Source organism: Aptenodytes patagonicus, chromosome 1 (genome assembly GCF_965638725.1).
Source record: "Aptenodytes patagonicus chromosome 1, bAptPat1.pri.cur, whole genome shotgun sequence".
In the NCBI taxonomy this organism is placed as follows: Eukaryota; Metazoa; Chordata; class Aves; order Sphenisciformes; family Spheniscidae; genus Aptenodytes; species Aptenodytes patagonicus.
Genome location: NC_134949.1, coordinates 26,172,821 through 26,199,544, shown reverse-complemented (window position 1 = coordinate 26,199,544; position 26,724 = coordinate 26,172,821). Strand labels below are relative to the sequence as shown.

Sequence of the window (26,724 nt, the reverse complement as noted above, 5' to 3'; positions counted from 1 at the left end):
TTTTATCGATCCCAGCCAAACCAAACTTCAGTTTTCTGAAGTACCAGAATGGACTTGCAAAGCATTTACATAAGCCAATTTTAGGTTAGCAAGGCTAATCTCGTTAGGCTCCCTCTCAAACCACCAGACTATGCAAGTTTGTTTTGAATCACTTTCTAAAAAGGCTTTTCTCCTTCAATTCTCCAAAGCAGAAGTCAGACAGATTAGCCTTGCAAGCGTAAGTTACTTTTGCATGATACAGATAAACATATTAACAAGTACACTGTACGAGCCTGTGAGACAACCCACAAGCAAACACCATGGAAAAAAAATGTTTTGCCAACCAATTATTGTACATATCTCAAAAAACAACAGAGTATTTTTGTGGCTGGAAAAACAGAAGACAGCCTGTCCCTTTTTGGAACTGATTTTGCAGCAGACAACCAAAAATAAATTTTTGCTAAGAGCTTAATCTATCCAAGAATGCTCTGGGGTATGGTACAGGAAGAACCAGAAATGTGCCCTTCAGGTTTCTTCTAGAAAAAAAAGCCAGACAGCCTTTCTTTTTATCGGGGGTGGGGGGTGGAGGGTGGGGTGTCTCAGAGCCCTTATGTTCTACATCATCATTGTCTTCGGCTATTAATTTTCCCTAAGTAGAACCAAAAGAACCTGAACATACAAAGTGCGCAGAGAACCACTTTCCTGGAATATGGCTGTGGGAATGAAATGTTAGCAGAAGAGATGAGAAAACCTTGCAGTTTCAACAAGACACTCCAGTGACTAGCACTCCTTCTCAGAAATTTTTGAGCTTCCTGAGCCAAAAATTAGTTTTTTATTGAGTGACACTGCTTACATACACTTGCCTTTTCACATAAGCAGGAAGTATACTCAGGGCAAATGAACATTCTGCAGCTTCCATACATCTACACTCCTTGAGGGCTCTCTATGGCAGAGTTGGGCTGTATGGTACCAATACTCACAACAGTATTACAAAAAACAACCATTATTGCAGAGTAAGCCACAGTTCTTTCGTCTTCAAGAATGTGTAAGAGATTGGCAGGCCCCAGAAGAAGCCTGAATGGCTTTTCCATTCAGAGATTGACACTTCTAAAGTGTAACCAGTACTCCAAGCCTTGCCACAAGGCAGGAGAGCCTCTACAAGTAGCTGGTGGAAAGAAAACAGCCCCTGCCACTGTCTTTAAGATTCCCCAGCACAGACTAGCCTTCTGAGGCACCAGCCTTTTGGCAGCTCTACCTTCTCTCTTCCCAGTGGAAGCACATGAGGTCTAGGATGGATATCTGAAAGTCCAGAATAGATTATATAATTTCTGCTCATAGAATCAATGCCATACAAATCTACCAAATCACTCCACATCAGTGATGCCATTTCCCAAAAGCTCAACTGTTTCCTGGCAATAGCTAATATTCATCTTGGCTTGTTTATATAGTGAATCTCCCCTGCTTCAGAGGTCTCTCTCCATGGCTCCTGAACAAGAGCCACGTAATAGATTCTTGTAAGAAAGAGTCTTGAACAGCTGTAAGAGACTGGGACAAGATAAAATGGTTCTTTGGATGCTCTTCCATAAAGCAGAGTTGCACTGTCCACTAGAGAAATGTTCATGCTGCAGCATCTGAAAGCACGCTTCTCAGGCCTGTCCTCCTTCCTATGCACCCTATATTACTCTTTAAAGCAAGCAAACGAAGAATGCACCTCTCAGATCCTCATAACTGCTTGACTGAGACATGCTTTTTCTCACTACTGGACTACCTGGACTGTTGGTCATTCTGATATTCCTGAATGCACAATTAAAGGTCTTCAGAGGTCTGTTAGCATAAAAAGAAAATGGTAGGTAGCAAAGCAGTCTCCAGAAAAAGGTGACTTTTTACAACATTTTTGTGAGAGCAGTTAAAAGAGTTTTAGTAGACAACATGTTTACTTGTTTTTATAATTTTTACCCTAAGAAGAGTAATGACTTGCTACCATGATCTCCTCCCTTACTCACTCTGAGTTCAAATAGGTCCTCTCCTGGTTTTAAGGCTTTTTTTTATTCTTTTAAAATAATAATCATTCTGCAATGTAGCAGAGTTAGAGAGAAAGAGCATTTTCACACAAAGTTTCTCTGCATGCTCACAGCAGAGCAACTGAATTACCTGCCTCCTTGCAGGAGCCCTGTTAACAAGAGAGCTCTCATGCAAAGGACTTCTCAAAAGCATCCTTCACTATACCTACCACTAGAGTCCTCATTACCATAGGGTAAGTAGAATTTCTCTTAGTTTGGCGAGCTAGAGACTGGACATTACACCAAAACTATTTATTTTTTTGATTGGAGCAAATTTCAACTCCAACCTAACCAATATAAAAGAAATACTTCAATGTTTAAGCATATGTCAGATGTTAAATGCATTGTTACTAACTTATCTCACTTCCAGGTAAGGGTGGGTGGGTTCTTTCTTTCTTTCCTTCTTTCTTCCTTCCTTCCCTCCCTCCCCCCCTTCAGCATTAATAAATAATAAACATAAACAAACACCATAAACACCTTCCATAAACACAATTACTCTAACCTTTCTGCTGCACTGTAAGTGATGAGTTTGGAAAATTACTTGATCAGGAAGAATGTACAAAGCCTTCCGAAATATCCACATTTTTCTTCTTACCTCCTGATAAAGGTCACTGAGATCCTCATGATGTGCCTGCTTAGAGCATCCTGGGAACTCTCTGACACAACAGGAGTCAGGTGGCCAGTCCATCTCCGTCATTTCCAACCAGTCTGTGAAGTACACCACCCCACAACATTTAAACTGCAAAGGAAGGATTAGCCAAGATCAGCAATAATGATGCTTCTTCTTCATAAAAGTAGGTCATCAAAAAAGCTAAATAAATTCCTATTAACAACTTTCAAAATATTTACATAGGACTAAAACCATCTACAAGAGCTTCCACGTACCTTCTTTTGCTGTACTTTGACATAAAAGCAACATGAAAAATGTAATGTAGTGACCAATGAACACCTCAGAAACAGCCAATGATACTGCTCTGTCCTTTAAATCCCAACTGCTCCCTCAAAGGATGCTTCACAGAAATTGTCCTACCCTGTAATTCTGCTATCCTTACTACGAGGAACTAACACATGATAATTTCATGTCAAAAGGGTGACTAATGAACAAGTACACCTGTGGCTGAAGGAAGTAGTAGGAAAAGATGATTAAGGTCTTACTAGTGAGGACTATTCCTGCAAGGCTACAACTATGGACACGTCTGTTGAAAACCATGTAAGAAAAAGCACAGATTTATCTGAATACAGAAAAAAGAAAAAAAAGATGAAAAAAGCAAGCAAAAAGGTATAGAAATCACAAATGCTGAAAGGAAAAAGGAAAATGGAATGAAGTGGTATCACACTAAAATAAACACTGCAACAGAATCAACCATAAAAAGTAGGAAGTCTGGTTGCAAAGCAGATGAGCCATAATTGGCTATAAAACCCACCAGGACTAACAACCTGTCTTCTCCCCGGCAAAGCACACAGAGAGATTTAAAGCCAAACGACCAGCCTACCACATTCCTAGCTGCTTTCACATAAAAAAGGGCTGAAGCAAGCAGCTACATCAGATTTTCTTCGGCATTGGATAGGGACTTGATATGACTGAAAAAAGCCTTGCTGCAGGAACAAGATGCTGTTTTTTTCTGTCTGGATGTTCTCCAGTACCCGCTTGAGTGTTCGTAATTCATCACCTGGTTCCTTTGATCCATGAGCTTGGGAACATTTGCCCCCCTTAACCGCTTCAGAACCAGAGTCCTGTATACCATGCCACTCTCCTCGGTCACAATCAAGCAGATCAGTGCCCAGACACCATGTTGGCACACACTGTGCCTTGACTTCACCAGTCCTCTTACAAATCTCACTACTTCCTTTTTCACCACAGCTTTAGTGTCTCTGTTTCTATCAGTTCATTAGTCAATCAAAATCCTCCCAACATGAGACTTTCTAAGGAAAGTTGAAGCTTTGGCTCCTCATTGTAATTGCAAAGACAACCTCATTAAACATCCTTTTCTTATTCTCAGATTTTTTTCTTCCCCCCGCCCAGTTCTTCCTTCCTGACTTCAATTGACCCTTCCCATCTTCCGTGGCACAGTCACAGCTCTGATATGAGACCAGCAAGGGGACTGGGGGGAAAATACATTTCCCATCTCTCTCAGATGTTAAAAGATACAGAAGAAAGAGCACAAAGCTGATCAGGGCTGAATCTTTGGGAACAAAACTGTAATTACAAATTTTTTCTTTAGGAAAAAAATTATAATGCTGACTGAAGAAGGGCCCCAAGCATAGTGCTCATTCAGGCATAAAGCACATACCAGGCTCACACATCCACCGTCTGAGTTATGAGTAGACAGAATAAAAATGAGAGTCCGCCAATTAACTAGGAGCTGTAAAAGGGCCTTCTCAGTTCACTTCAAACTTTCCCCAAATCATTCCTCTGGTCAGAAATGGAATATAGGAAATCTAAAAGGAACTTTTACTCCCCGGAAGAGTTAAGGCATAGTTGAAGTTTTATTACTAATATTCCTATTAAAACCAGCCATTATGATGACACTACAAGAACCAGGAGGATAAGAGGCAGCATTTAATTTAATCAATCTATACATTTAAACCAAGATACAGTACCAGCTGTATTCAAGGAAATCAAGACTATTTGATTATATTATCTCAGGTACAGAACAGACACAAACGCTCTACCTGTGTATGAAGAATTACTCTGTTTCACAGAGCACTTGCATAGCCAGAGCAGAGGACTGGGGAGGGTGGGGGGGGCGTTTAACCTCGTGTTTAACCTCCTCCTTTCAGGTTTTAGTATAAATACAGACTAACCAAGTGCTGCCAGGAAATGTTTAAACAAACAGGAAATCTGTGCAACAATGATAGATTTCAACATTTCAACAAGGGCAGCACGACAGGCATTTAAAGAGTTCTTTTCCTGCACGTGAGTTATATTTGGAGTTAATGGGTTTTACCTTGGGCAATTTCATGTTTTTGTAACATAATACTTCATTCTTTAAAAACAGTTCTGAATTTTAGTAGGCTAGAGGGCAAAGCTGTGAATACACAAGGAAGCTTTTTGGTTTGTTTCCCGCCCCCCCAGTCAAAGGAAATAAAAACCCTGATCACCTTCTCAAACCTCAGCCAAAGAGACAGTGTTGGCATCTTTTTGGAAACTTCCTTTCCCATTCATTTCCAGCTAAACACATATCTTAACCACGACAGCTCTGTGAAAGGAAACTAACAGACCCTACAGTAAGGGGAGCACAGTTTAATATTAAAACAGCATATAGAAATGTTCATTTTACTTTACCTGCAGATTTTTAATTTTATATACATCATATTCTTAAATGTTATAATAATTCTAAAAGGTGTCGGTGTCCTAACCTTACTGGCAAAGGAGAAGACAGTGTTCGCAATTTAACTGAATTTAGTAACATTCTTTTTTTAGTGTTTTAGTGTCTTTAGGGCCTACAAAAGCTCAAGAGTTGGATAGCAAGTGATGTTAAAAGATATCATCACTACACAGGGTTTCACATGAAATGAACTTGCATTTATTTACCTACTCGCTTAAAATCAAACCTTTTCCTTTAGCAGATAAAAGAACATTTACCGAGCATGTATTACTTCAGCTCATGAATTAACTGTCATCTTACCTCCCTCTGGAAGAAATTCCAAGCATGGGTCAGCCACTGGTACCTAGGTAGGCCGTAATTGGTCATCCTGGCTTTCAGCGTGATCATATCGGACCACTGCACTGGGACCTGGAGCAAGGCAAGAAAAGTGATCCACACGACAGATCAGTTGGCTTGTGGCTCCAAACCCAGAACTTCCATCTATCCTGAGATCTTTCCAGTGCAATGACCAAAATAACTTTGTATGCAAATAAAACAGGAAAACAAGTGCTTCAATTTTTACAATACTGAAACTTTACAAGCCTTTATTAAAATATCAGGAAAAAGTTATTTGTAACCTTTGCTTACAAATTAATGTAGACTGGAAAAGGAGCTGCATTTGGGAGAGATTCAGAGATAGTTGGGTGCAATTTGATTATATCATTACGAGATTTTTTTTACCTGGCATAAAACTTGAACTGAGCCCCATCCAAATCATCAGGGATAGCATTTGTCTGCCCCAGTTTAGGTATCTCCCTGGTGTCGTCTTAGTCAATAGAAGGAAACAGCCAGCTATATGGGGCAATTCATCTCAAGATAAATATTTTAAACAGAGCAGATGAATCATTCTCTTGAAGTCTCAAATCCACTTCACTGTCTAAGGTGACAAACTTAGATTTAAACGTCTCACTTCTAAATATATAGAATTAATTGACATGAATTCTACCCTGAGAGTCTTTTCAGTGGCTTTCTGGCTTTGCCTGGAGTCTTGCACGCAGGTATCCTGAATGTACTCGATTTCAGTATCTTGCTCAAGAACAGTAACAAGGAAGTGTAGACAATGAGGCCTTGTGAACTTCTTTCTTCACACACACTCACAGCCTTGTAAATTTTTTCTTCTGAACGAAGGATTCACCAAGTATTTTTCTTTCAAATTTGACTACTCAGAAGTGAGGTGCTGGTGCTCTCCATTGTCAGACTATGACCATCAGTTAGTAATTTGTCAGAAATAATAGAAGCAAGTGCTATGGCATCTGGCATACAAGGCAGCTAAGAGTCAAGATAAGAAACTAACTTCTGTTCAGCTGCACAAATTTCAGTGTGCGAAACTAAAGCAAGGGGCTGAAGGCTTTGCAGTTGCCCTTCTAGGCACACGTACCATTCATGCCGAGTTTTGCTTTGTTCCCGTTAGCCTTAATAGTCATGGTGAAAGAAATCACAATTGCAGTATCAGCTTTCATTTGGAGGGCAGGGGAGCCCAGCTCCTCCAGCGGCTGTGACTTAGCTATCCTGTTCAATTTGGAGTGAACAGTAAGGGCATTCTGCAAATAGCAATAAATGTTATCTAAGAAAAAAAATGATCACAATACTTCCCACGGAGCCTGGTCTTCGTTGTGCTAAGTACTGTACAAAAATATAGGGACAATCACTGCCTGACTGACCCCATAATCTAAATAAGGACATTTGATAATGTTTCATTACCGCTGCTAAGTTATACTACATTTTTGATGCCCCACTAAAGCTTCATATATCATGAATATGAATATATTAATAATATCCTAGAAATTTAACGTACCTTTCACTTAGCAGAATTTTTATTTCTTAAGCTATAAAGCGTTGAACTCATAACTGTCCACGTGAAAAATACGTTAGCAGTAGAGTACTAAAAATACTTTAAAATAACATCACAGAATATTTCTACCACAAACAGTTACACCGGTCACTATAATAAAATAATTTGGTTTTGTACTCAATGCATTTCTCTTTCCACTGCGTTGGAAGTTAGCACACTCTGCTTTCTTTGCATAATATTGGATATCGCTGCAATTAAGCTCATATTTGCTAGACTATTTTTTTTATTATCTTATTTGAGTTGAATACAGTCCAGGGTTACGCACGTAACACAAGGCGTCCAACTTCTTTATGAAAACAATGGAAAGCAGGAAAAAAAAAAAATCAAGAAGTGAGACAAGGAAATTAAAAGCAAGTCAAAACAAACTAAACCCCAGTGTAGGAAGGCAATTTGAATTCTGGAGCTAAGGAGGGATATCGGAATCTGTGTGTTTGACTGCTCCGAGAACGCCAACATGTCAAACTAAGGACATCGATGTATCTACTAAATAGCTTCCCGTCAGCTCACGCACGCAGTAGTGCACAATAATACATGATCTTGAGATGCATTTGTTAGACTATACAACACTTTTCTGTAATATGTAGACAAACAAAAAGTAGAGATGCTAATTTGATTTTAGCATAAATTCTGTAAAGCTCAGTTTGCTGTTGAGATCTACTTATTCATTATTATTTTTCTAATGAGTATTAAGGCTTGACCAATGCCCACGTAAGCCGAGAACCCACACTGGCTTTTCAATCTTGTGGGTGGAATAAATTAGTCATAAGGCACACTTCACGCTGAGAGCTATCATGAGCTGGAAGGAAAATTGTTTATTCAAGGAGTCTTACAGCAACTTGTCCACACGCCAAGGAGAGCCCATACTGGATCAGCAGAGGCAGTTATGCCTCAGTGACATTTTTTACAACATCACCCACCCACCTACACTAATGCCAACTGATTCTCTGAAACCCACCAGGGGCTTGCGCGACTTCATGCTACGCTGAAACCAACACGACACCAAGTCACCCCTGTGGGTATAAGAGGGAGTCTTCTTATCTTTATCGAGTAGGAGAAAGCATGCTCTAGGGAAGTGACCTGCACGGGTATGAAAGAACCACTGAAAAACAACTGTGCTTTTCCAGACTGCCAAATTCCCTACAGGTCTCAGCAGCAAGAAACCCGAGTCTGGCCCACCTCATCACATGAAGAGCAGTAGTAGTAGGACAAAGGAAATAAGAAGAGGAAATCAGATGGAAAGAGAAAACAAAAAAAACAGTATTTCAGGGGATGAGGAATAAAAACACATATAAAGGGAGAGAAGAAAAGAGACAAAAAAAGAAAAGCAGTTGCTGAAGAGATTTTTTTTCTGTTCTATTCGCATGCTTATGTTCATACACTTGAACTCCTAGGAGAAAGAGGAAGAACCGGAGGAGGGTGGAGTATCTGGGTTCACTGTGACCCACTGCAGAAGGTGCAGACATGGAGCTCAGCGCTGCTTCTTTTGGCAAAGGGGTGCAGGGACAGCCGTGTTTTTTTCCCCAGGGGAAGCAGCATCACCGGTGCCTTTAACATATGGTAGGGCTATGCCAGCTTTTATCAAACTGTCCCAAGTTTGGGTTTCAGTAGCATAGCAGGTAACTGAAATCCTGGGGGTCACACTAAAACACACTGTAACTTCAGGTTCTCTAACTGAATAGCAAAGGCTGGAGAAGGCATGTACCAGTGCACTGAAGGCTATGTTATTTCAGGCAGCTTCCACTGACAAGATTTCTGTGGAAAGATGGATGTTAGTTATAACTGTCATCCTTGGCAAAACCCCCCCAGAGGGCAGCTGTGCCCATAGGATGAAGCATGCCTCTTGTCCGCATTCCCAATTTTAAAATGCATCAACATAAGCTGACATTTAAAGTAAAGGGATAGCCTTAATCACTGCTGTATTAGAACACCCCTCTGGAATCTGTACCACAAGGGAATGAATGCTGATGCAAAGTGCTGCCACATAACTTCAGGCTTCAAGTCTGCCAGAAATTCCTTTGGTCCCAGTACCATGTAAATATCAAGAAGGCTCCCTCCCATCTTACTGCAATGTAATTGCTACTCACTGTTGGAAGGACCAGTATATTGGGCATATCTTGGCAGCTCAGAGAAAGTATTTGTCCCTGTATTCATAAAAATGTACCAGACTGAGTACAAGACATAAGGATATAGTAGGCAGCAGAATAACATTTCAGTTTAATTTCTGCTCAACACTTACCCATTTTCTTGCATGATGGTTACAACTCTTCTGTTTGAAAATTAAAGGTTGGTATAGCTATAAAAACTAGACGGAGATAAAACCTCTTCACAAGTTTACAGAAGAATGTTTTACAGCTAAGACATGTTTTGCTTAAAACTGGCATTTATAGTTTGTGGAGGCAGCATGAAGATTTCAGCAGACAGCAAGTCCTCTATTGAAAGAACACACTGTCTGTTTACGACGTAGTACACTCAGCTATAGCTCTTTAAAACATGGAGAACTTTTGGGGCAAAATCCCTCCAAATTCTCACATCTCCTCTCTCAAAATACTTATCTTAAGCCTGTAGTTCCTACTTTATCCTCAAAACTTCCACTGACTTCAACGAGAACATGCCTAAGCAAGAATTAACAAAAAATAAAGTCCTTAAATTAGGGGCTGCAGGATTTGGCTCTCAAATATAGAGAGGGTGGGGAGAAACCCAGATAGGACCTTCCAGACAGACAAGCTTTCCCAGAATTCTCTGTTAAAAAAAAAAGCAGTCACTTGAAATTAGACTGTCCGAATAATGAACAAGGATAAACACTACAGCAACTAGAAAACAGCTAGCTAATGGAAATCTTTGTTTTCTTCTGTTGAAAAAATGCAGCCTCCTTTTCTGACTCACCGTTATTTCCTGCTCATAGGTCCAAACACCACAGGCCAGTTCAACGCAGAATATTACAAGCAAGCTTCCAAAGTACTGCAGAAAACAGAATGGTCTTAGTTATTTTGAATATTCAGGTTAACTTTGAAAAAAATACTTAACAATATTAAAGGACATCTCAAAACATTATTAACATTTCACATGACTGAAGACATGGAATCTGAAATACATTTTTGTAACCAAAATATGAAAGATTCATGCAGCAAACTTTTTTTAGAAAGTTTAAGTCATGTGACATTTCTTACTAACTTAACATGAAGCACATGAACATTACAATGGGAAAATAAATTCATTTCCTTGTTGCCCAAGAGTACGAGGCTATCATGACACATATTCTAAAACAGTCGCAAAGAGGACAATCTTCTTTCCCTCATATATGTGGAAAAAAAGAAATCTCTTTTTTCAGTTCTATCCATTTAAGCAACATATCCAAATCAAGCTAACAGCCAAAAGGGGGAAGGAAAAAAAAAAAGAATAAAAAAGAAAATTGACAAGATGGAAGCAAACAAGGTTCGTGAAAGCTATGTTCTTATCAAAGTGATTTAGATATTTGAGGTCAGGCATAAATGTACAAATATTTACTGAGATGGATTGAAATATCTTTGTCTATTGCAAGATCTAACCCTTGAACTATTTCAAAATAGAAAATACATGTATAAATGAAGCAGCTGTACAGGTCTTGGCAATGACGGTTAAGAAAAGCTGGTTGCTGCAATTAAAGAGTTGGACTATCCTCTGTATAGCATCAACAAACCCTTTCTGAACTGCAGGATAAAGCTGCATCGAAATTAAGACTACTTTAACTGGTGTTCTCTATTAAAAGTAACCCATTTATCTTTTATTTAAAGCAGAAGTATAGTTGCATTCATTCTCGACTCCAAACTTTCTTCCATGTCAACAGACTGATCAAATCTAACTCCCTGAATTAGGTTTGTAGACGCAAACAGCCACATTAAAAACGTGCATGTAAAAATATCCATGTGAATTTTCAAGATAAACCTGTACTCATATCCACCCCCTGCAAAGGACTGTTCAATAAAGATGGTGTTGAAAGAAGAGATCCTGTTTTAACTAGTCTCCACCACATCACATTGCATCTTCATAGTCATTATAGCTGAACAACACATCGCGTATCCTTATAAATCAACACTATAAGCACATGCAGAGCTCCAGTATAGGCCTTCAATAACCAACATGTTCATCCTCCAAATCCAAGAGAGGAAAAAATTTGAGTCATACCTTGTAAGAACAATGATGCTTTCTCTAAAAAATAAATTCATGAGCTTCTAGACAACGTATCCGCTATCACTGTAGTGCCTGCAAGTTATGCAAAGGGTTCTTTAAAAAAACATGGAAATCTGCTTTGCAAAGTATTCACTTCGAAAGGAGGAAAGAATGACACGTGCTTTAGCTCTTAATTCATACAAAAAAAATGTTTAAGGACATTATGGGTAATACTGACATTTTTGAGAGGGTGAACAACTAAATGTTTAGGTGAAAAGCGAATTTGAGTTCTCAGCTGTCAAAGAAAATGTCAGTGGTTTTATACTCTAATTGAATAACAAGCCGGGGACTGCCTGCTATCCCCAAATCTTATGCAAAACTCACTGACCATAGTGAAAGTGATACATCTGGGGATGTAGATGTGGCATTCTCTGGAAAACTCTTAATTTGCAGTTCCTTGTAACATTTCATTCATTCACAAACCTTAACATCTGAAACCCCCTCCTTTTTGTTAGCATATAGTTAAGAAAGTTTCTGGTAGCAGTTGGAGACAGAAGAGCCAAAACCAACATTTTCTCCAGTTACTGAATATAGCTTGGGATAGAAAATTATTTAGCCAGATTCACTCATAAAGCGCTTCTGGGTCTGCCAGGAATTGAGCACTCCTGACTCTGGCTACATCTGGACACATCAGGGCACTGCAGAATCAAGCCTTCTGTTCTGAGAAAGCATATCATCTGTCCATAAGGCAAAAGACAAAGAAAGACACAAAGAGTTTACATAAAAGCCCATTCTAGGAACTGAGCAACTGCAGGCAGACCAAACCTGCACACAGGAGCTTCAGTTTCACTCTGCTATTGAAGGGGAATATTATACCTCTCTCTAAATGTAATGGTTTGCAACACAAATAATTCTTATGTAAGTTGTGTGGGGGAAAAAACCTCTAACCATTATTTAAATTTATTACCTCTAATTTCCATCTTCCAAATACAGAAATTATTACTGGCTTCAATGCTTATTCCTTGTCCCCAGTTAAATTCCCACAGGAGTCTGAATGCTAAATGGATCTTCCTGCATTTACACACTTCTGCTTTTTGCCAGAAACAGGGACTTGGTTTTGAAGCAAGGCTTAATATTTCTTCCTATGGGCTGAGCGGCTACATTTTGTAAAGGAGACTAACTCACTGAGGAACACCACTGTGCATTACGCTCAAAACTGCCAGGAGGTCACTGACATTACCTTCTACAGCACACCTCCCTCGCAGCACTCTCAGCCATTGCTGAGATATTTTCTACTGGTTTTTTTCTTTTCTTTGTGTTGGTTTGGGTTCTTTTTTTTGGCAGGGAGAGGGTAGGATAGGAAAGGCACAGAAGGGAGCAAACAGTTTTGCAAAGATATCTACAGGTTATCATAAAATAAAAAAATGTACAAGCAGTAATGCAAAGCCACGATCACTTCAAGAACTAGAGAGTTTTTACATGGCAAATCCTACGGACTTTTAACACTCTTCTTTTGTAGGCAATTGGTAATCACCATCATTCTCTCCCTAGTCAGACTATGCAAAGTCATCAGAAAATTGAAGTGGTGCCTTCATCCTGTTACAAACCCGGCAGAGTCAGTTTCACTGAAGGATTTCCTCCAGTGAGGTTGTGAAAAAGCTAAAATGTTGCTTCCTTGAGAGAAGCTGAATGACTGAAATGCTGGTAGAAAACACTCTTTTGAGAGTAACAAACCAATGTAAAAATATTTGCCACTAAAAGAAAAAAAAAATGCAGTAGACATTTACTGCTCCTCACTAAGTCACATGTGGCCAAGATCCTGAACGTCAGCATTCCCAGTGTCAAATGGATGTTGTCAATTAGCAGGAGCTAGTTCTCCTGCAACTTCCTCATTAAGCTTGCTCACCACCACTGGCCACAGGGGAGGAAGGAAGGAAAGCAGCAGCTCAGTAAAGCCGTAGCTTTCCAACAGGAGCATCTCTAATACCTGGAACCTTGCAGAGGCACCTGAATTTTTTCTGCAGCAAAGGATGGGTATGTGCGCATGGCTCCATCCCCAGAGTACAGAGCTGCAGCACTGACGGCCTGAGGAGGCTTAAACAACTATATTTTTCCAGCACACCAGTCCTGAGACAGAGGTGAAGGAACTAGGAACTCTGGAGTTCAGGAGAATCCCATTCCCCTTCCTTTCTTGTGCAAGAGAGTAAACAGGAAAGAAGCGAGAACAGAAACAAAGTCATTACTGTGAAAACCACTTTCAGAGAGATGTGTAAAAGACAGAAGGATGAAAGGCCAAGGAAAGATATTAAGCATATTCCCTATGTAGTCACCAGAGCCTGTTCTGCTGGAATACTCTTCATGTGGTACAGTTGTAAGAGTGACCACAGCCAACATCCTCATCCTGCCCTCAAACCTCCAATGCAGAAACTACACACATCAACAGCACGGAAACCCACTTACTCACAGCAAGTGCAGAGACACTGTGAGATCATACTCAGCTACTACAAGTTACAACCACCTCCAGAGAGGTCTTGCTCTTACGAAAGTCAGACAACCACTTCTACAGGGAATTCATATACAAGACAAAAAGGACAGTGGGATATGGAACGTATGGAATGGAAATCCAGTGAGGATTAAATTCAACCACAGAAGGCAGGTAACCATCAGGTAAATAGTCAAAGACAGAAAAAAAGAAACCAAAAAATGGGGACTACCATTGAAGTAATAGGTTTTGTGCTAATTCAGATGGGTATTTTCAGATAGCTACCTGCACAAAGGCTATCAGAACCTGATAAAGCACTAGAAAAGTACATGGTATTTTCACCTATGCATTAAAAAAAATCAAAATAATTTAAAACTATTTTTAGAAAGATCTGTATGGACTGTCTAAATAGGATCAAAACTTTTAGTCTGAATAAAATTCCTGCACACAGCAGTGGCATCCCATAAGAGGGTACAAGCTCCATATGTGCCAGCGCTCCATATATGGAACATATATGCTCTGGCATATGGCCAAAATATCTTCCTATCTCTCTATCTAAGGCTAACAACTGAACTACAAAATTAATTTATCCTAATTAAATTATGACAGGTTTTTTGCTATTCTATTTGCTCTACCAAACTAAGTGAATGACCACCACCACAGAATACATTACAGGAACACGTTTCTTTCTTGATCGTCTCAACCATTTAGATACAAACACAAATAAAAATAGCAAACACAAGCACAAAATCACTATTACTGAATCTAAGATATTTTGCATTCGATTAAAAGGTCTTTGTTCCAACAATTCCCATTCAGTTCAGAGAGTAATGGTGAACGGCACACACATGAAGTGCCTCTCAACATAAAATCTCTCCCTCGTGGCTTTCTATCCTGCAGAGTATAGGATTTTTTTGTTGCAATCGTGGGCAACTGCAGGGAAGGATATAAAGCATGAAGCACAATGTTTTATGGGTTTTGCAGAGATATAATACAAAACTCTTACTGTAGTTCTAGAGATCTTTTGTTTGTCTTGAATATGCCACATGACTCCTGCAATTAATCACTTAATATAAGTTGTCTATGCTTTTCAGGCAACAGGTGAAAAGAACTGGTGAAAAATAACCTTCTATTTCTGTTACTAACATGGCAACAGGGTGATGGAAAAACTGGGACTTCAGAAAACACATGGAGGGAATTTGTAAAAATTTCGCTCCTCCTCCCACCCCAGTCCCCATTTTAAATGCCCTTCTCCAAAGTATTTTCAAGAACACAGAATTTTTCAGAGATTTTTTGACAGTGGAAATATTAACTTCTAATTACATTTAGCAAAGGAAAACTAGAGTTAAAACTCTAGTGTCCTGCAGTAGTCTCCTTCAGTGCAACAGCCAGGGCAATGTGAATACCTACTGCCCTATTATCAGCCACCACGATAATCCCACTGGCACAGATACAAAAACCACATGACTGTCCTCCAAGGACACCCTTCCAAACTCCAGTGTAAGCATTATGCCAGAAATGAAGCTAAGAGCAGGAGCCCTCATAGAAATCTGATGACTTAGGGTACTTAGTGACCAGCGAGTCACTATGGCCCTCTGGTGCCAAGCAGCCCAGGCAGGTAAGGGTAGCCATACTACAAAGTCATGCATACCCAACTACATTCCTGAATTGATACCACATGGGTTTTTTTTGCTCTGCCACAGCTGGGTTCGGTAATTTTTTGCCAATGACCTATGGAATGCCTCATCAGCATTCAGCTACTATAACCTGTAAAATCAGTGGGCTGATTTTACACATGGTACAATCATTTTGTTTGCAGTTTGGAAGTGTGATTTGGAAGCAAGAGTCTAGGCAACTCGCGAAAACATGAACCGAGGCAAGGTTCTGCGGCAACCCAAATTTCATCAGAACTAGAAAGGCACAAGAGTGGCTTAATTCTTCTTCTTCCTCACTCAAACCTTTTGGTTTGCACGCTGCATGATGCTCCTGTTACTGGGATTAGGACCCAATTTCATCTGTTCTGACAGCTTCCTAGTTAACTACTGTCATCCTACAAAACCTGAGGAGACTTCACAGTCTACTAAATTAATCCCTAGGGAACAAATATATCCCATCACACAACATACTCAAAATATTGACGACTTCTTAAGCCCACTTCCAGACAGTGAGAAAGCAAGAGAGCATTCAGTATATGAAAGCAAATGGCAATGGCATGCAGGGGCTAATGACTGGAGTCAGAAGTTTCAACACGGTAAAGAAAAGTGAGAGCATGGGCGGTGTTGCAGCTTTTGGAGAATCTGGTCCACAAGACTGTGGAAATCCTTCCATTTTTGAGCAAATGTGCCTTTCTTTGAAGGATCAGTGTACTTATTAATGAATCATCATTCATGTGCTCTGTATTTCATTTAATAAACATCTTCTTTCAAGCTTTACCACTCTCCTCCCAAGTGTTTTTCTTTTCTCCCAGAAGATATAAAACTTTTCTTTTTTCCCCTCAGACTCAAGAAAAACCACAACCCTCATGTCAGAGCAAATGAAGAGTGACTGATCAGCAAGTCCAGCCTCCTCAGACTTGCTGTCTGGTGCTCACACCACCTTCTTGGGCAACGCGGTCCATATGGCAAGAGAGGCAAAGAAAGCTCTAGGAGGGAAGGGCAGGGGCTGAAGGAGATTCCAAGGGTAAAGCAGCTGCAGAATGAAACCTTACAGGAATCTCTAAAAGACTGGAGTATATGGTATGTAAAACAGATGCCAGAAGATTTTAAGAGGGTTATGCATAGCATTTCCCAATGGCTAACAGCCTGAGAGCGTCAGCCTTGTTCTACTGAGACACAAGCCATCCAGACATCTGTCTGCACCCTGAGAAACATCAGATGACCACCACCACAATGCTGGATGACCAACGGGAACCAGACTCTTTCTGTGCAAAACCTAATAAAAAGTCCTTCCTCCCTCAGTAAGTTACAAGCTATGGTTCCCTTTACTTCTGTTACAGTTTAAAAACTTACAAGGTTATTTTAATGATTAATCCAGCTATACTTTTTAAAATGGGGCAAACACTCATTAAATGGAGTCAGAGAAGTTGCACGGAAAACTGAAATCCTCTGTTTATCCACTCCGGCAGCACAAACTTTCCCCTGCCCCCCCTTCCTCCCTCCCCAGCTCCCTCAGCCCTGCCCTGAAGGGATTAACAGTTCATTTGTCATTCTGATTTAAAATTTGGTTTACTTGCTTGACAACGCAGAAATTTGTGAGGGACGCAGTCACAAGTCAACAAGGAAATGGGCTGAAACCACCAACTTACAACATTAGCTACTGAATGCCATCCAGTTCTTCAGAATAAATACATTCCACAGCAAAATGATCAAATATCTCTATTATTTTAGATTTCGGTTTCCCAGATCACCAAATTTTGTCAATCTGTGCAAAATGTCTTGAAGCCTGTGACCTTTGCAAAGTCCAAGTTTTATATAAATAATTATAACTTTTCCCAAAACCTTTATAACTAATTTTCTGAATCAAAACCACTTTTTTTTTTTAGGGCAATGAACATTTTTATTTTCTATGGTATGTGTCCAAGTTCTTTTGATTGACCCATTTGCTTTTTTAAAAACTAAACAAAAATATTTATGAATACTTAGAACTTTGTTCACAGCCTTGATTCCTCTATGAGATATTAATGATCTGTTTTAAATTTTTACTTAACAGTTAATCTTTGCTTATATAAGGAAACAGGTATTACTTTGGAAATAAGCAAATGCACACTTCAGACAATTATTAGGATTTATTTGCCCAAGACTTAATTACCTCAAGTCAATGAACTCCAAGCAATAAGAGTCATTGCAAGGTCATGGTAAAGTACTGAACAGGACATAGGTAAAGATAGACATTAGACCATAATTTCCTTAGGGCTTACGATATTCCCTACCCCCTTCTTCTCCCCTTATTTCATAACACAGCATCCTTCATCTCTCTAACCCCTCTTTATTTTCTACCAAGGAAATTAAACACCATAAAAATGCTTCTTTGGTCAAGAAAATCCTTTTTCCTTGTAAAACAGACCAATTCGGTGCTGATACACACAATAACTCTGCCTCAGCATGCCCCAAAATACTTCAAACATTCCCCATTTTGAGTGAAGAAGTGCTCTTAGATATAAAACCCATACCGCAGCCCCTGTGCACACAGCAAAGTGCCTCTGTAGTTAATTAGTCAAAAGGGCAAGATCAGGCAAGAGAAAGAGATTAATTTACCTGACGGGACATCCACTCCATACTCAGTTTGTGGCAACAAGAATGCAGTTGAATCACAGCATCAAGGCATGCCCCACCGGTGAGGCTGGGCTGTGTTTCAGACAAGACATGGAGGTTTGGCTGGGCTTTGCAGATCTGTTTACTCATTTACTCCTTCCTTGCTCTCAGGGACTCTCCCATTCCCTGTTCCTTTCAGCAGAGGAAAAAAAGCTGGGCAAACGAGCAGTGAGAAAAGAGGAGCTGGGAAAGATGGGGAAAAAAGGCACTACGGCAGCAAGACCACATATCATCTCAGCAGCTGCCCATCTTTTCTCAGTCAAGATGCAGCACCCCTCATTCCCATCCTGGTATCACTCCCAGCTCTGTAGCCTCAACAACCACAGTCCCTTGAACCTACTGTCATACCAGTCCCTGTCTTTTCAATAGTTTCCTGGTAACCACTTCCATCATTTCACTTCACCAACCTTTCTATTACTATCTTCCCTCCTCTGTTCACCAGGGAGTATCACTCCAGAGCCCTTTTCGGCTCTGGTGCCATTTCAGTCTCTTCAACTACTCTGGGCATCACTGACTTTCAAGAACTTGGAGGGAGGAAGCAATATTAACAGCATAACAAGTGGGAACGGGGGAAAACAGAAACAAGGAAGATAAAAGCAACAAGGCTTGCTCCAAAAGCTTTGGATCATGAGGCCAGACACGGTGACACCTAGTAAAGACATCCCCAAGAGCAGGCAAAGCAGTCACCCCCATTAGGTGAGCCTAAAAGCATAGCATGCAGTGAAAAGTGTGTCACAGAAGTCCAGGCAGCATGTTTCAGCATGTTTCATGCCGAAAACATATTGAAACCATAAAATGGCTACTGTCAACAGATATTTACCTTTTAATTTGGCACGGTACCTTTTTTAAAGGGATGAGCAAGTGGCTTTTCACTATTGCAGAAGTATGCAAAAAAAATCATTTTATTTGATGGCATCATAACTGCACTGTCCAACCTTGCTGTTGTAAGTCAAAGGCATTTCCCTGAATAGCCCTCAAGGGGCTGGACAGTTCTTGTTACTTTGAGCTGCCAGATAAACTGCACCAAATAGTACCGTGCTGCCTCTGCCCTGGTACAACATGGCTGTGCATTCAAGGTAGCTGCTAAGCACCAGGGTGAAGGAAGCAGATCATCACCGTGAGCGCAGCAAACATTTGAATTTAAGCCAAGCATTCTCAAGAAGACCTGGACACTCCCACCAGCTCAATTCCTCTCATGCTCCTCCACCCCAACTCTCTTCTCTCCATGCTGCTCAAATACGCAGGTGCTCTCGTTTGTGGCGTAATAACCCATAACGCTAGACAACTTGTACTTCTCATCTGTAAACTCCCTCTCCCAGCTAAGAAAATTAGGTACCTTTTCAAAGCACTTTATTTGAAAAAGTCTTGTAAGTACATACACAGCGCTGTACATTTACATTGGAGAAGACAAGGTCAATAAAATGCACCTCATGGTTAGACAGGCAGAGAGGTTGACACTGGACCCCAGAACCAATATAGTCCACCCCCCTGTGCTGGGAGCCCTGCAGAGCACACCCACTCCCGCAAAGCCGAGCTCTGCCCTGTGGCAACACTGTGGCAGCACCAACACTGTGGCAGCACCAACACTGTGGCAGCACCAACACTGTGGCAGCACCAACACTGTGGCAGCACCAACACTGTGGCAGCACCAACACTGTGGCAGCACCAACACTGTTCTCAAAATCTAACAATTTGTTTGAACCTTAAAAACCCTGATCTGAACATGAAAGAAGCTTACCCCCTATCCTATTTCAAGGCAAAAAGATGTCTAACGATGATTACTTCAGGCACCTCCTCAAAGAGTTCACCTTTGGACTGAAAGTTAGAAATGCAGAAAGCAAAAAAAAAAATTTAGTCCTATATTTATTTTCTTGAGAAAGTTGCTCATATCTGAAACTACTGGGGTATGATAACAATTGGTGAACTTTAAGTATATTTTTGCTTACAAGTGGAACGTCAAACAAGCAGCATTTCAAAATGCAAGCTAAAAGTCCAGGCCCTTCCTTACCCACTGACTATTTGAATTGGAGTTTTAGCACAGTACTGGCTTCTCATCAAGTCTGTACTACAGTACTATAAATCCACTTAAATCAGTCTTTCAAGAGGCAGGCTAACCTATCTTGTGAATCTCTGTTTTCCTCCTACTCACACCACATTCATAAACAAGCTGCTGATAAAAGGCACAAAATATGAAAATTATGAACTCCAGTCTCCAACCTGTCTAATTCTAAACTGCACAGGTTTACACCAAGTATGTTTGTCAGGTATTTCTTCCCTTTCAATGCTTGCAAGTTTAATAATGAAGAAATACTTCTGGTTGGTAAATAACAGTTCCAGTGCCAAATGTTAGTACAAGGTACTGGAGCAGCTGTGACTGTGGTAAGAGTCCACATGGGTCAGAACAAATATCCTGTATTATTACAGAACAAATAAATTATACTATGTATTATTGCAGAAATACGTGCTGCCACAAAAAAAAAAAAAAGAGAAATTAATTATCACTAAACTCTCATACTAATTCATGCTAACTGTAGCCACAAGTGCTGCAGAACAGTTGGTGCTCTGGTACTGTAGAGCAGCTAACATTTCACACATAGTAAGAGCCCCTTCTAGGAAGACGTTAGCAGTTATTGATACCTTGCAACATAGCAGACGTCTGAATTTAATCATCCCTATCACCTCTGCATCCACATGGACTGAAATGGGTGTATGGGTATAGAAGAATCTGCCCCAGGTGGTGATAGAGTCAGTGGTTCCCTGTCATTCTTCAGATGGGCTTTACAGAAACCACTTTCACCAACGCTGCATTTAGCTGGCTGAGAACTACTGACAAGAAACAGTCACGTTCACATTAGGTTTGTCACGTCTCCAGTTTACCTTTTCAACCAAAATGTAGTATCATTTCATTTTTTCTCTTTATGAAATATTTGCCTGCTTTTAAAGAAAAGATCAGTTTAGTTTAATGATGGTTTGTCTGGTTGTGTTTCAACTCAATTAATAGACAATTTAGTCTGCCAAGTTCCAATTTCAGCCATAACTGAATTAACAAGCTTTTTAACACCACACCAACAGGGTCTAACAATGTTTAGTTCTCAGGAATATTTATTTCTCTGCCAAATTTATGATAAAAATCAGTAAAATGATTTGCTCTATTTACCATCAAATATTTCTAACAGTTTTTCCCTTTGTGAAAACATATGCAGACAAATTTGAATCCTGTGCTGTTTGAATGCTGTAATTACAGAAAACTCATAGTTATAAATGCCAGAATTTGCAATGAAAACTCCAGCCAGGAAAATATTTTCCAGTGGGATTTTCATGAAGCTGTTCTTGTCAAGCAACAGAGTTTACTCTTGTTGTCTTAATAAAACAAAAACTTTAAAAAAAAAATCACAAACCCTTAAGGTTACTATTCTTAAAGAATATATGCATTGGGGGGAGGGGGGGTGTTTGGGTTGTTTGGTTTTGTTTTTTTTTTTTTTATTAGGCTATGTGCACAACAGACTTTAAAAACAATCCAAAATGTACAGAGCCTCAGAAGAGGCAAAGGATAGTTCTGGATTTGAAAAAAAAAATAAAGAATCTTGTTTGAAAAACTGTAACAAGCACCACAAAACCTGGATTCTAGTTTCTCATCCTTGGACTTTTTATACATTCAAGTCAGTGACTTGGACGAGTCCAGATCTTTCAGTTCAGGTTGGCATCACAGCCACTTGTACATGAGGACATTGGTCATTCACAACACACAACAAAATTATATTATAGACACTTAAGGTACACATGGGCTCTTTATGCCAACTAGCCTTCAGGACTACGTATTCCTGAAGCAATTAAAATTAAATGATCATAGCTTTAAAATGCTGGTTCTACAAATAATCCAGAGCATGCACCTCAGAAGACTGAGGTGTTATATTTTCTTATTATTAAGCTGAGTAAACATTAGTTCAATTTATATTTATGCCCCATGTGAAGCTGGGAAGGTTTCAAGCATATAATTGCAAGATAAAAATTCAAAAACAAATTAATTATCAGGCCCAGCCAGCACGGGTTCATGAGAGGCAGGTCCTGCTTGACCAACCTGATCTCCTTCTCTGACCAGGTGACCCGCCTAGTGGATGAGGGAAAGGCTGTGGATGTGGTCTACCTGGACTTCAGCAAAGCCTTTGACACCGTCTCCCACAGCATTCTCCGAGAGAAGCTGGCGGCTCACGGCTTAGACAGGTGTACTCTGCGCTGGGTCAAAAACTGGCTGGATGGCCGGGCCCAGAGAGTTGTGGTGAATGGAGTTCAATCCAGTTGGCGGCCGGTCACAAGCGGTGTTCCCCAGGGCTCAGTACTGGGGCCGGTCTTGTTTAATATCTTTATTGATGATCTGGATGAGGGGATTGAGTGCACCCTCAGTAAGTTTGCAGACGACACCAAGTTGGGCGGGAGTGTTGATCTGCTTGAGGGTAGGAAGGCTCTGCAGAGGGGCCTGGACAGGCTGGATCGATGGGCCCAGGCCAACTGTATGAGGTTCAACAAGGACAAGTGCCGGGTCCTGCACTTCGGCCACAACAACCCCATGCAGCGCTACAGGCTTGGGGAAGAGTGGCTGGAAAGCTGCCTGGCGGAAAAGGACCTGGGGGTGCTGGTCGACAGCCGGCTGAACATGAGCCGGCAGTGTGCCCAGGCAGCCAAGAAGGCCAATGGCATCCTGGCCTGTATCAGAAATAGTGTGGCCAGCAGGAGTAGGGAAGTGATCGTGCCCCTGTACTCGGCCCTGGTGAGGCCGCACCTCGAATACTGTGTTCAGTTTTGGGCCCCTCACTGAAGACGTCACTCAAGAAGGACGTCGAGGTGCTGGAGTGTGTCCAGAGAAGGGCAACGAAGCTGGTGAAGGGTCTGGAGAACAAGTCTTATGAGGAGCGGCTGAGGGAACTGGGGTTGTTCAGCCTGGAGAAAAGGAGGCTGAGGGGAGACCTCATCGCTCTCTACAACTACCTGAAAGGAGGTTGCAGCGAGGTGGGCGTCGGTCTCTTCTCCCAAGTAACTAGCAATAGGACGAGAGGAAATGGCCTCAAGTTGTGTCAGGGGAGGTTTAGATTGGACATGGGGAAAAATTTCTTTACTGAAAGAGTGGTGAAACATTGGAACAGGCTGCCCAGGGAAGTGGTTGAGTCACCATCCCTGGAAGTATTTAAAAGACGTGTGGATGAGGCGCTTAGGGACATGGTTTAGTGGGCATGGTGGTGTTGGGTTTACGGTTGGACTCGATCTTAGAGGTCTTTTCCAACCTTAATGATTCTATGAAAATAATTATGTATTCAGATGTATTAAAAATATCTAACACCATAATATGTATATTTTATGGTCCTTATGCTTTACTAGATTTTGCAAAAATCCAATTCAATTAACAACATTAGCACTAGCAATTAGCATGCTGCCAGGAACATCAAGATTTGTACATAAGTATCTCTGCATGCCATCATTATGGGTGTTCATGTACTTCAAAAAGAAGATTAAAAGCATGATTGAAGAGGTTGTTAATGTTTTACATGAAGGTTCTTTTCTTTTAGTTCATCTGGTTGTACAAAAGCTCAATTTGTTGATCCATCACTTTTCTGATTAGTCTGATGAATGAAGCATTGACTTATGTCTGCATATTTCTGTGGTATAACACGATTGCATTCATTTAACAATTAATCAAAGACAATGACATACTTAGGAATATATAATTTAGTTTTGCTTATCAGTTTGCTTAGCAAGAGCAAATTCTCAGGCTCCTGAAAATTAAATAGTGCAACATAAAATGATAGAAATGTCTTGTTTTGATGTAGTATAATTTGACTGCCTAAACACACTCTAAATAATTTATTTCCAGATGCATTAAAAGCTATGATTTCTTCTTTTCACTGGCAGTTTAAATAAACTGAAGGCCAAAACCAGTTTTAACTTCATTTTCTTTCTAATTAGTTAGGATTTTTTTTCAAAGCTTATATCAAAAATGATAACTTTTGTTTTCCAGATACTATGTAGCATTGGTCTACATCATATAGTTGCTTTTGCCTTTTAATTAATTTTAGTTTACATTAAAAACTATCACCACTATAAAATAAAAAACACTTTATTAAAATAATCTTTGTAACCTAACCACAAAAACTAAGGGCTTAATAAGTTTACCATCTTTTAATACTTTCACTATTTATATAAAACAAAAATATGTACAAAGCCCTTTTAAAGTACGTAAGAAAGATTACTAGATAAGTATATGGTATGAAATTACATTAATCCATTATTTTTATGCAAGTGCTCATAACTAAGTAATATCTGTCTTAGAACTTGTTCCCGTTGACTTTAACATTGCAAGGTTAAGATCTAGAAATAAAAATGCATTACTATTATATTACTATAAAGTATTCAGATTTAAATGAGTGTTTTTCCTAACTATATAGCTTTGAAACAACAATCTTCATACTGTATACGGGCTTAACAAAGATCCAAAAGGAGAAACAGCATTTGCCCTCTTGCAATTGAGGAACACTTCTGCTGCAGACCTTCAGCTAGAAGTCTCAAATAAAGCTTACTCCAACCCTCTCAAATAAAAAAAAGACACTTTAATACAAAACCCCAGTACAGTTTCCCAACTGTTTTAGCTGCAGTTAGAATATTTTCCTATAAAAGCAAAGGTTGCATAAATCTCAGCCAACTTGTCACTTTTTTTTTTTTTGGTCATTTTGTGCAAAATCTGTGAGGTCCAGGTATCATGTACTTAAGCCCGCACAGATCCACAAGAAAAATGCAACCGTATGCACTTTGGGAGAACCCAACACATGCTGCAGTGAAAAAACAGCAGGAGCCCAACTCTACTTGTATGAGAGTCCTGGATATTCTCAAGAGCTGAAGGATTTACCTGTCCACTTTCTCCTACTGCAATTATTTTAGTCAAGTCTGATACACCTCTTTCCCATTCATTGCTCTCACTCTCTCAGGCTTACAGACTGCTTGGAATCCTGCTCATTCTCACGTTAAAAGACAAAGTCCAACTCTGCAAAGGGCTACCAGCTAGACTTCTAAGAAGCATACAGGTACATGGCACTCCTTGATCTCAGTGTTGTCAATGGTCTAAATATTTTTAAACTCTAAATCTGTAAAACGTGTGCAAGTTTGATGGGCTTTTTGGTTTTGTTTTTTGTTTGTTTGTTTTATTGTCCTCAAACTCTCTGACTTCCAGTTGAAAAAAAAGGCATTTGGCTCCCTTGACAGTTGAAGCCTCATCACAGTTAAATTGTACATAGAGCCCTGTGCAGGAGAGACTATTGCTTTTCAGCTGCTGTTGGCTCAGTTATGTAGCCTCCGAACAAAGGAAAAAGCTAGGTACTTGGAATTTATTTTTAAACTTGCTCACAACCAAATGCAACTGCAAAATTCCACATCCACATAAGAGAAGGCAAAGCTTCTGAATACACTCAGAATTAACTTTCATCAGTTACAAATGCTGTTACTTTACACACACAATCAACTGTGGGGATAAAGCAAAGTCTAGGTTATTTAGCTATTGCACAGCCAAGAGTCAAAAGGGTAGTATAAGGGTTTATTTCAGAGCACTCAGACTCATGTTCCTATAATTATTAGTACTTAAGAGTTTGAGTTATTTTTCCCTTCAGCAACTCCTCTACTAAATGAAGTGGATTTTTGCAAATGAGACACTGCTTGTCTTTCAGTCACAGCATAATGCAGTCTATGCAATAAATTCTTTCCCACTGTGTGCTTTGCAATTACAATTCCTCACTGATACCATAACTCAACACGGTAATAAAAAATAATCAGTATTTATCTAGTGCCTGTGGATTAAAACTTTTCTTACACTGCTGAAGCAAAGCAGAAGTTAGCTGGTTTTAGAGGTTATGAAACGTACCCAGACAAGGAGCAACAGATTTCTTTTCACTGTTCCACAGTAGCCCAGCATCCCAACTATGATGAGGAAACAGCAGACTGCAATCATGACCGGGTGGACCACAGGAAAGTAGGTCAAAATGACAGCCTCCTCCACCCTAAAACCAATCAGAACCATAACCAAAAAAAGCATAATCACACAAAAATGATACAGAAGAAAAACGTAACATAGCCATTAAAACAAAACCGGTGGATTAGCAGATGTATTCTTTCCAGCACCTTACACATGTCACAGAAATCTCTTCTACCTGGTTTTAAAGTCAAATGCTGCATTCAGGTACCAGAAAGTAATGTATCATCCGAAATCTTTTTGGAGCAACAGCGATCTTCCTGTGCTGCACTTGCACAGTATGTAGCACAATGAGGCCCTGTTCCATCACTAGGGCTCATAAGCACTGCTGTAATAAAACTAACAGCATTCCTAAATCCTTGGACTGATTAAAGTATTCAAAACTAAACAGTAATATAATATGTTGGCAAAGGGCCAAAAATTGATCCCTGTCAGAAGAGAAAGGCACAGGAATAAAACAAGATTGAATTCATTTATTTCCCCCTTCTCTAATTTCAACTGATGCCAGAAATGGTGGCAAAA

General features: G+C 40.0%; 1 protein-coding gene across 1 annotated transcript in view; it reads right to left on the bottom strand.

Moving 5' to 3' along the window:
- TSPAN12 (tetraspanin 12) overlaps positions 1-26,724 on the bottom strand; it is a 46,898-nt gene that overhangs the window by 5,392 nt on the left and 14,782 nt on the right. The window contains exons 4-7 of the mRNA XM_076330256.1: positions 26,095-26,230; positions 10,143-10,217; positions 5,669-5,776; positions 2,635-2,778 (exon numbers count right to left, since the gene is read on the bottom strand). Coding sequence (XP_076186371.1) covers positions 2,635-2,778; positions 5,669-5,776; positions 10,143-10,217; positions 26,095-26,230 — 463 coding nt within the window. The remainder of the gene's footprint in view (positions 1-2,634; positions 2,779-5,668; positions 5,777-10,142; positions 10,218-26,094; positions 26,231-26,724) is intronic.